The 10,055-nt window shown below is 45.8% G+C and overlaps 1 protein-coding gene across 1 annotated transcript; it reads right to left on the bottom strand.

Annotated features, from left to right (window-relative positions):
- Window positions 1–17: 17 nt before the first annotated feature.
- nup160 (nucleoporin 160) lies at window positions 18–9,896 on the bottom strand. The gene is made up of 34 exons (XM_053885507.1): window positions 9,771–9,896; window positions 8,939–9,047; window positions 8,114–8,324; window positions 7,737–7,959; window positions 7,474–7,664; window positions 7,155–7,391; window positions 6,962–7,059; window positions 6,777–6,861; window positions 6,639–6,707; window positions 6,443–6,523; window positions 6,202–6,372; window positions 6,034–6,133; window positions 5,548–5,716; window positions 5,208–5,341; window positions 4,252–4,394; window positions 4,044–4,180; window positions 3,568–3,638; window positions 3,331–3,484; window positions 3,088–3,157; window positions 2,918–3,016; window positions 2,716–2,835; window positions 2,535–2,627; window positions 2,360–2,454; window positions 2,189–2,285; window positions 2,016–2,121; window positions 1,788–1,948; window positions 1,664–1,724; window positions 1,438–1,548; window positions 1,253–1,376; window positions 1,075–1,176; window positions 831–972; window positions 423–548; window positions 245–346; window positions 18–184 (listed from the first exon to the last, which is right to left on the bottom strand). The coding sequence occupies exons 1-34, from the start codon at window positions 9,865–9,867 to the stop codon at window positions 101–103; spliced, it is 4,173 nt and encodes a 1,390-aa protein (XP_053741482.1). The 5' UTR covers window positions 9,868–9,896; the 3' UTR covers window positions 18–100.
- Between the last annotated feature and the right edge of the window lie 159 nt (window positions 9,897–10,055).

Genomic DNA, 10,055 nt, shown 5'->3' on the forward strand with positions numbered 1-10,055 from the left:
TGGCAAAATAACAAAAAAAAACCTCAGGAAAACATCTTTTTATTTTACGACAACATGGATCATATTAACATTTATAAAAGTGACAAATATAAAAAGAGTTTCAGCGGATGGCCAGTCTGCGGCGGGTCGTCTGGTCCAGGACTCTGTGATAGTGACTGAGTTTCGCCTGGACTTTGTGGTAGATCTGAAAACAGGAGTACTGGTCAGTGTCGATATGGAATCATTTAAAAAAAGCACAGCTCACTTCTGCTGAGGTGTCCGTCTCATGCAGTGCCTGCAGCAGCTGGTCGATGGACGTGTACGGCAGCCAGACGGTGGCGACAGCAGAGGTCGCCGTCAGAGGACTCTGTGGACACACCAGCAGATCAGACCTTCTGGCGTTCAGTTACCGTCGTTCAGCACCAGCAGCGGCGAGTCATCACCTCTATCCCGAAATACTGGTGTCCCTTCCCTAACAGAGCATCCACGTACTCCATCACCAGGTCAGCGGCATCTTCCAAGAGGTCATAGTTCAAGTAGAGACGAAGCAACGCTGCTGCGTCCACTGCCTGGAAGGTGAGTGTGAAAACATTTTAATGGAAAGGCGTTTTGGAAAAAAACAAAAGCAGCCAACTTGAATAAGACTGAAGAAAATGTGAAACTGACATGAGCAGATATGAAATTAGGATTAGCAGATACCGTTACTAGAATATTTGACCAAAATATGCCCAAAAGTTTTTTTTGGGTAACATTGTAATAAATTCAATTAGACACAGTTCTTTTGATCAGCCTCATCATGTACTGCAATATTCAACCTTTAAATAATGCTGAAGGAAACTGTGTCTACGAACCTTGTATGACTGGATCAGCCAATCAGGTAGCGGAGCGCCGTGTGACAACAATTTGCGGACGACGCAGCGGTGGTGACTGCCGTTATGTGACGGGTATTTGTCCAGGTAGGAGGACAGCAGGCGCCAGGCCTCGTCTGTTGCACTGTGTGGAGGAGAGACATCATCTTCCCGTCCGTTCGAAGGCGAGTGCACACGCGAGGCTTTGGTTAGACTCATGAAGACTCTCTGCTCCCCGAGGTCTCACCTGGACTCTTTGGTGTTGACAACAGATGAAAGCTGATTGGCAGCCAACCAGCTCCAGGCTTCGTTCTGACACTTCTCACCTCCAAACTGGAGCTTAACGCACCTGGATGGGCAGAGAGCCACATGCTTGAGCTGCTACACTTGATATTTAGATTCTCAGTGCAAGACTTCACACGCACTTGAAAGCCAAACCCTCAAACACAGGCTCCAGTGGCAATTTGAAGGTCTGACAGAGACTCAGAGCGGAGTCCAGAAGGCCTGTTTGGGTCAGCAGGGCTACCATCTCCTCTGCAGAGGCGCCTCCTGGAGGACAGTCAGTTGTTAGCACCGCGTGTCGCCATTAAGCCAAGAACATAATTTGTACCGGCGATAGCAGCTGAAGGAGGATGATGCCGAGCCAGAGTCAGCCGACTGCGGGCGAGCATGTACTCCTTCTCCAGGTCCTTGATTTCTAAAATGTCCACCTGACGTTTCACTGTGAACAGAAAAAAATAAGCTGCAGGAAATAACTCCCAACTATTCTGTAAGCTCCTTTTCTTCATTCTTGTGGTGTTGAAATCAAAAATAGGGAGGTGTTGGGGGCAACAAACCTGGCTCACACGTCAGCTCTCCATCCGCGTCTCTCTTGGGAGACATTCCTGGACGCTTATACTGCACACACAAAAGAAACGTTTCAGCGTGTCACTGCGGCTGTGTGTCCGTCTGGTACCGTACCACAGCTCCAGAGGCAGGTTGGACGATCCAGGCATACTCTGGCCGGATGAGCCGGAGGCAGTTGAGAGCAGCCAGGTAGCAGTTGACCTGCTTCTGAAGGCCCAATAGAGTTGGCACTTCCCGACCCAGACGCATCCCCAGCTCAAACATCACAGTTCCAGCTGAACACACACAGATCCAGGAATGATCTCATCCATCGCACCCGAGTGCGAGACCGTGTTCACAAACCTTTCCTGTAGTTGTGTCTGTTGATGTGGAAGGCATAGAGAAGCTCGTAGTAGTTATGAGAGAGGAGGTCCAAACACCGGGCCCGGGACTCGATGATACTGACCACCTGAGGGACACAAACGCAGACCTCCAACAACAATGTTCAAAAAAGCTGAGGATTGCTTGGCTCCTACCTCATCGTGGAGGTTCACATATGAAAACTGGACCAAATCTTGAAGCTGCGATCGCTCACACAGAACCACCACCAACTGACGGAGACAGTCCAGCTGCCTGTTTGGACGTGAAGAGCATCCAAATCACTGCCATCCTCAGTTATTGTCATGAGAGAACAGATGAGCACATACATGCTGGAGTCTGGGTTTTGGATCAAGGCTTCATAAGCTTGGCTGTTGTGTCCAAGGTCCAGATGATGCTTGAATATTCGAGTCCACAGTGCAGCCTGAGAAGCAAAAACACTTGTGAATACAATGACACTTTGTGTACACGGTCCAGTGTCTGGTATAGTTTGTGTACTTGTACCTGACTGGCTGTGTCAGTTGCTTCTGTCAAGACAAGAAAGGCAAGCTGGATCACCTGCTCCGGAAGACCCACATCCTCCAACAGTCTCAGGGTCTGCAGTCAGTGGAGATGAAATAACTAGGCATCACGTTGGCATGTAGTTTCACTACTGCCCTCATAGGGGCATTGTGGCCATAATGACCTTGTTAAAGTACTGAAGTCTGGGAGTGGAGGGTGTTTCGTCTTCCTCTCCACCGGTCAGTCTCATTAAGAACTCTTCCTTCTCCACCTCAGAGGACGCCTCTTGGAAACACTGCACAGCCTGAAGCCAAGAGAGGAGGAGTCAAAATCAAACAGCAGTCCTTACAGGGTTGCTTGGAAACTGGTCCCGAAAACCCCTTTACCTTGTGACCCTCCCCGTTAGCCAGGTAACACTGACCCAGCATGAAACGACAGGAGCCAATGTTGACTTGGCACCAGGAGCTGGTGAGACGAACATATTCCTGCACAAACAAGATGAGAGTGAAACAAACAAGGATGGCAAGTGCACGGCAGCGTGTGGTCAAGCTCTCACCTGCAGCTGACTGAACTGACAGTTGGCCATCAGACACTCTGGGAACTGGAAACCAGCATTACTGGGCCACCTACAGGATCGTCAAGGAACAAACGGTGTAGAAAAAAAAGATGAAGACGGGGAAAGAGCAATACAAGAAGCAAAAACAATGAGATGGAAAGACATGAGGAAGAAGCTGTATGGAGATACAGCTGGTAGAAAGGGATGACTGTGCGCTGAAGAGGGAGGACCAAGTGAGGATACAGTAGCTGTGACAGAAGGTTGACGGTGTTGGAGATCGTGTTGGTCCACTGCAGCAGCCCGCCCCCTGCTGGAGGACTCTCTAGCTGAGATAAGACGATAATCTTCCTGGCAACGTTCAAATAAAAGTGCTCCACCAATGTCTGTGGGGTCAGAGCTGCAAGAGAACACGCCGTCGGATGAGCAAGTTCTCCCACACGTCTGTGACAAATCAACCTAATCCTGGACATGTGTTCTGACCTGAAGGGGCGATGTTGATGCTAGGAGAGTCAGACAGCTGCAAAACTGACAGGTGCTGCAGGTTTGCATCTCTTGAAACACAGGAGATCAACGTTAACGCAATTCATTGAATTTGCTAAACAAATTCAATTCCACATCGATTTGGATATTTCAGTCACAATGACAATTGACTGCTTGAATAATGAAGAGATTCTCAATGAACGAAAATCCCACATACTTGCTGCATTATTAGTTCACATTCTGTAAAGGTAACATTAAATACTCAATTCAGTGATATTACAAATCAATATTAGGCCATTCAGATGAGAATTGATCGTGATTTTTTTTACCCCAGCTCTAGTGAGAAATGAGTCACTAGCTTTTTTTAAACTGCTGTGTTGCGAGAGAAACTCCACAAGCCTTACACACACATACATACATCTTTAAAGGACCTTGATCTGCTACATTTCCTCAGTGAAAAGCATATTAATACTCACATCGCATCCAAGGCAACTGCTGATGTCATACTTTGACTGACATGTACGAGGAGGTGATAAGATGACAGAAGTTGTGAGCAACGAGGAACCAAGTCCTGCTGAAGTTGCAACAACTGCATTCCGCCGCCCAAAAACACCTATAAAACAAACACACTGAGCTCTGCTCTGCGTCGATGGTGGTCAGGGTGTTGTGAAGGGGTGTACATACATTGTCTCCGAGGTACAAAGAGAGTTTCAGCAGGATGAGCAGGTCTCTGCAGAGAAGCTCTCTGGTCATACTAATGTGACCAACAGTCTGACTGATGATCGAGGCTGCGGTGCTGCTGCTGTACAGGTGGGGGACCATTCGTCCTGAAAGACAGACATTTCAGAGCTTACCCTCTAAATATCCAAATATTACAGTAAATCTGTATGGTCTAAGATGCATCTTCCTTGGTCAAAAATCAAACTATTCTAAATCAAACCACCTATGGATGTACAGACTCAAACAGGTTTTCAAGTTTTGAAATTACAACTGAGCTACAAGACTCAAGCATAGCTGAAGAATCAGGTTTAGGCAGAACGAAACACACCTACAGTGAACGCTTCATCTAAAGCAGTCAGAAAAGTTCTCATGCATGAGCCAGTGTTCTGCTATGGTTATGCCTCCTGACGCAACTGCATGGTCACACTAATAAAAACAAGGCCCACAGGCATTAGTGGTTTGATCTAAAATCCAAAACCAGGTTGTCAAGAATTAAGACACCTCAGAGGTCTAAATATGACTTGACCAAACCACACATCAACATCATCTACAGATTATAAGTACCATAGTTTCTGGACTACAGAGCGCACCGGAATATTAGCCACACCCACTAGATTTAAGAAGGAAAATAGATTTTGTTCATACATAAATAAGCTGCACAGGTCTGTAAGGCGCAGGTTCAGTGGTGCTGCCTGCGCTGTGGACAGGTCTGTGGTGCATCGGCTTAAAAACGCTTTTGAAAACTAGTTTTGAAAACAGGGTTCAGCATCGAGAGTGAGGAAATAGCGGATTGACCGAGGTGTGGACATGCGGGCAAAAACAGCGCATTTTGACTACTTTAAGGTTAAAAAAAAGCGGTGTGCTATGCTTTGCTTTTTGGTTTGCTAACTGAAAGGAATATGCTATGACAGACCACCTACCAGGGACCACTGAAGTGTCTCCTCCAAGCTCAGTCTCAGTCTCCAGATCCAGCTCCCGCAGCAAAACCATCATGGCTGCTCCAGGGTTCCGGACGACTTGCAGTTTGTTCTGGATTTCTTCTATAACATTTTCACTGGAAATAACCAAAAGATTTTCCAAGCAAATGAAAAAAAAATGGCTTCACGACATAATTTCAAACACTAGAGATAAAGGTCATTTTCTAAATTTTTGATTTCACGTGTCTAAAATATGGTGATTCCAGAATTAATTCTGTACTCCTTTTCCAATGTAGACTCTATATTTTGCAAAGCGTGGGTTGCATGCTTTAACCCAGACTACCTGTCATTGGAGATGGTGATGTTCTCCAAGATCAAGTCAGCTGTTTTCTCCGGTGAATCCACTTGTTCCAAGCACTTTTTCATCTCGTAAGCCATCTCGCTGGAAACGGCACCGTTGACAAGCCGCATGCACTGAACAAGCTGCAGGATGTCACGGTTCAGGTCCGAGTCTGGGGGTCAGTTGTCATAAGTCAAGCAGAAAACGTACCAATTAAGATCAGACACAACCTATGAATTTTCAGCACAGACTTGAGTTGAAGACACTAAAATGACAAAACAGCAGCAGTCTAAAGGAACACACCACTGCTATTCCGTAATGAAATGTGTTTTTTTTCCTGATCTCAGATGAGTTGATACACACCTAGAACATATTTTATTATGCCGTGGCAGTAGCATGTTTTTTGACAGCCAAAAAACCTAGTCTGATTGAACCTGTCAGACCGTCAACACGGAGCAAAATGATTGACAATAATCATAATATATTTACCGTCAGTCAGCATCATCTCCTCTTCAGACGTCAGGTACTCAGCACAAGAAAAGTAGAGGTGATCCACGGCAAAACACGGCAAAAGGAAGGACACAAATCCCTGCGAGGACAGAATCTCTGCCACGTAAGCTCACACTTTGCGGACTTGGTAAATGATAAATGACATACCTTTTTCAGCAAACAGGCCATGCCATTGTGAGAGTTGACCGAAAGAGCAAGCGGCGTTGCCAGCGCCTCTTGGTACTGCAGGCAACAGGCATAGAACTTGGACCAGAACTCCACCTGCAGCTGCCGATACTCATCCTGAGAGAACTCGAACTCTGTCAAGCTACTCTGAAGCTGTAAAACATAGACAAGCATTTCACAATCGGGAAAAATCCATGTGGTACCAGACATTTTTCTAACGTACCTCGTTCTCCACTGCAATGGTGACTTCCTTCTTCAGATTCTCCCATGAGCAGTCGGTTACATCAGAACCTCGACGGAAGATCTATTTAACACAGATTTTGTCTCTTTGTAACTTGTTCTTCCGACAATCCAACCAGATTCATTTGATTTTAACATGACACTGTCAGCCTGATGAACCAACAAGAATAAGACATCACCTGAAGGGCTTTGACGATGGCACTTGTTGTAAAACTCAATGGAGAGAAGAGCACATCAAGGTACGTTTCCTGTAATACGATTGTAAATGAGATCAATCTACTCTTCAGATGATTTTACAACAACCAACCACATCTTACTCGAGGGTCCTGGTCTACTCGGATTGGTACTTCTTCCTCAGGAGGTGGCTGAACAAACACTTGGGTCCACTGACCTGCCGAGTTGCTGGTAATAGGACAAAAGGGTTACACTTCAATGAAAAACAACTCAAGGCTTGGAGGAAAGCTGATGCATTTGATTAGCAGAGAAGACAGGAGGACCCTACTGATCAAAGTTGATGTTTTTGACAATGGTGGTGTTGGAGTCATCCAACCAGAGAGCCCAGATGTCTGTAGCGGTCAGCGTGAAGTCGACAAGAGTCTCCTAGTTAGATAGAATATCAAATTCACAAGTTCACAATTAACGTGAGTAAAACATACCCACCTCTTCATTCATGGAAGAAATAACAGTTAGTTTACCTGAATGCAGAACTGAGATGAGAGTGGGTCGAGGAAATATCGGTTATTGTCAGTGACGCTCAGCTGCAGAACGACAAACTGTCCTCTCTGTGGTACTGCAAGGTACACGGCAACCAACAGCCCAATGGAGGGAGAATAAAACAGGCGCAACCGATGACCATGACCCGACCCTCGCTTTACACCCTTGCAAGCAGGCATGTGTTGCAGCATGTCGGACTCCAGGAGGCAAACTTGTGCCTGCGCAAAAAAAAAAAAAATGAATAAATAAATTATGGTGATTATGATGGACTTATGAGTAAATGTGTGTGCAGATTCTTACACTGAGTGACCACATGCGGAGTTTATGATCCTGGCAGAGGGCGAAGATGAAGGAGTCGTCCTCGACCTCTCGGACTGCAATGTTGACAGCAACATCTGCTGGATTCTGTTCGCCCCTGATTGCACTCGGCATCCAGCCAGAAAGACGCTGCATCACTGAGCTGCGCTTCAGTTCCACAACTGATACCCCCCCTGCATGAAATGATCACAATTGTTACCTCTCGGTCGCCAACAAACTCAACTGATTGTGTCCTGGACCTTCACCTTGGGTGTGCGCTGTTGGTACTGTAACAACCGTGATACCCCCTGTGGCCAATGCGAGAGCGAAGTGAGCCTCTCCTAGGTCACCAAGCCATGCAGCAGCAGTGCTGGGAACCCCAGTATGGGATATCAAGTTAGGAATAGCAATGCTGTTGGATGGGTCATGCAGGCTTATTTTCCCCACATCAGTAAAGATGGACTGCATGTGCATCTCAGTCACCAAATCCTGGACGAGTGAACAAGCAATGATGAGTATATGACATTAACTGAGAGACATATACTGACACCAAAAATAGCCACTAACCGTACCAGCTTATTCAACACAAAGACATGTGAAAGTAACACTCGACAGGAATAAACATCAGATATGAAGTACTCACACTACGGTACATGCGCGCTGGATGAGGCAGCAGGAAACGGTGAACACTTTGGGTGGTGGCAATCAAAATGATGACATTGTTGGGGGTTTCATGAATAGTGACCCCTCCAGGCAGCAGCAAGCAGTGTGTGAAGTGGAGCTTGACAGAATTGTTGAGCAGGTTGGCGTCAAGCGACTTTTCCATAAGCTGCAGGGTGTCACCAGAAGTGGACCTGGGGAGGGGGGGAGAATGAGAGGAAGTTGAGCAGAAACGAAACAAAATTATCTATTTTCACAAGCACATTCAAACAATTAAAGAGTTCTGGTCACGTCAGGTGCTACATTAAACAGATGCTAAAACTAAACTTCAGTGAAGCCTTCAAGATTTTTATAACAATGGCCACACATACTGACCATGTTTACATGGGAGCTGAGAAGGCAAAATTGCTGCCTTTGCCCCACTAAGATCAAAGTTTATTAAATGCTTTTTAGCACCTTAGTCTGACTATGAGAGAGAAAAATTAAATATCATACACTCTGCTTCCCAGATAATTTGGGTATTTTTTGCCAGCATGACACCTCAATTAAGATTGGAGACAGCAGACTGACACAAGACTGACAACCCGTTTTTGTAAACATTGCCAACACACCAGTAGACTCTCAACTTTTAAAAACACTGGCACAGGAATTGAGGAGATATTACGCGATCATTTGAATCCAATTCACTGTATGCATATCCAGGAAACTGCAGTAGTTATAGATGCACAATGAAGCTATAGACAAAGTTCTGGTTTTCTGCAGATGTAAACATGGAGACTACTGGTGGCAAATCCTGTTCTGTCCTCACCAGTGGATGAAGCGGTTGCTGGTGACTGAAGTGGGCTTTGCACTCTCCTTGTAGTGAAATGCACCGGCATTGTCAGGAAACTTAAGCCCGCCAGCAAAAGCCGAAAGTCCTTCCAAAAAAAAAAAAAAGCAGATTAGGCACAGCGTTTCGAGGCACATTATTAACACCAACACGTGGTCAAGCATCCATGACTTTTGATGTAGCATGTAAAAAGTTTGGTTATGGTGCTACTGTTTTGGGGTGAATCGAACAATTGTCAACTCAGAAATTGCAATTCACCCCTTTCACCCATCAGCATATCAAATTAAAATGGAAATATATGGCTCGATACTCTGAACAAAATAAGGAAAAATACACTTAATTTTTACATTGTCCAAACTCGTGAAAACAAAATCAAAATTGTACTTCTGCAGATTCTGCAAATAAGACGAAAGGCGGGTAGTTTGCTATAGATTTATCGAAGGTTTGAGGTGAACTGTCTATTCCAAAATGTTTTCATTTTAGGCTCCTTCCTCAGAGACCAACAACTTCAATTTAAACCTTAGCATGTTTTAGCTATGCGCTTGCAATGTTTGTCAGTTAGCTAGGATCAACTGTAGCATAATGGGGGGCAGATTGAACAGCAAAGTCTGCAACTAGGACCAGTTTCACATTCAAAACAAAAAACTAACACGGAAACGCTTGAAAAAAGCGTCACGCTAGCGCGTAGCTAACATGCTAGCCGCCGCTCCAGAGTGCAGTGAGCGGAGGCTACTGCTAATGGCCCCTGAGAAGGGCTGCTCATCTTCTACGGGAGCAAACGTTTACATAGAAGGTTCGCTTGGATGTTTACCGAGATTCACAGTCACATCTCGGTGTTGTGAGCGGGAAGCTGTCTCCCGCTCGAAGCCGCATATTTCAATAAAACTCCGCTCCAAGGCCGCCGCCATCTTCTCCGCGTGTCCGAGCCGAGCCGCGCGCCGTCATTCAAAACTTTAAAGTGACAGGAGCCGCGCGAGCGCGACCACGCCCCCACAGGGGCGGGGCTGTCTCGCCAAACGGGAAAGTGAAAGGATGCGTTGAATGATTTGCCATGATTTAAGATTATTTATTCACATTGGGAATACCAAGAACCCGA

The sequence above is a fragment of the Synchiropus splendidus genome, chromosome 14, assembly GCF_027744825.2.
Source record: "Synchiropus splendidus isolate RoL2022-P1 chromosome 14, RoL_Sspl_1.0, whole genome shotgun sequence".
Lineage (NCBI taxonomy): Eukaryota > Metazoa > Chordata > Actinopteri > Syngnathiformes > Callionymidae > Synchiropus > Synchiropus splendidus.

Bases quoted from the DNA above. Each gene is read 5' to 3' on its own strand.
- nup160 (XM_053885507.1), bottom strand. From the start codon at position 9,867: ATGGCGGCGGCCTTGGAGCGGAGTTTTATTGAAATATGCGGCTTCGAG. The intron at 6,373-6,442 runs GTACGTTAGAAA...TATGTTTTACAG, and splicing joins CCATTGCAGTGGAGAACGAG to CTTCAGAGTAGCTTGACAGA. The intron at 4,395-5,207 runs GTAGGTGGTCTG...TCTGTCTTTCAG, and splicing joins AGACACTTCAGTGGTCCCTG to GACGAATGGTCCCCCACCTG.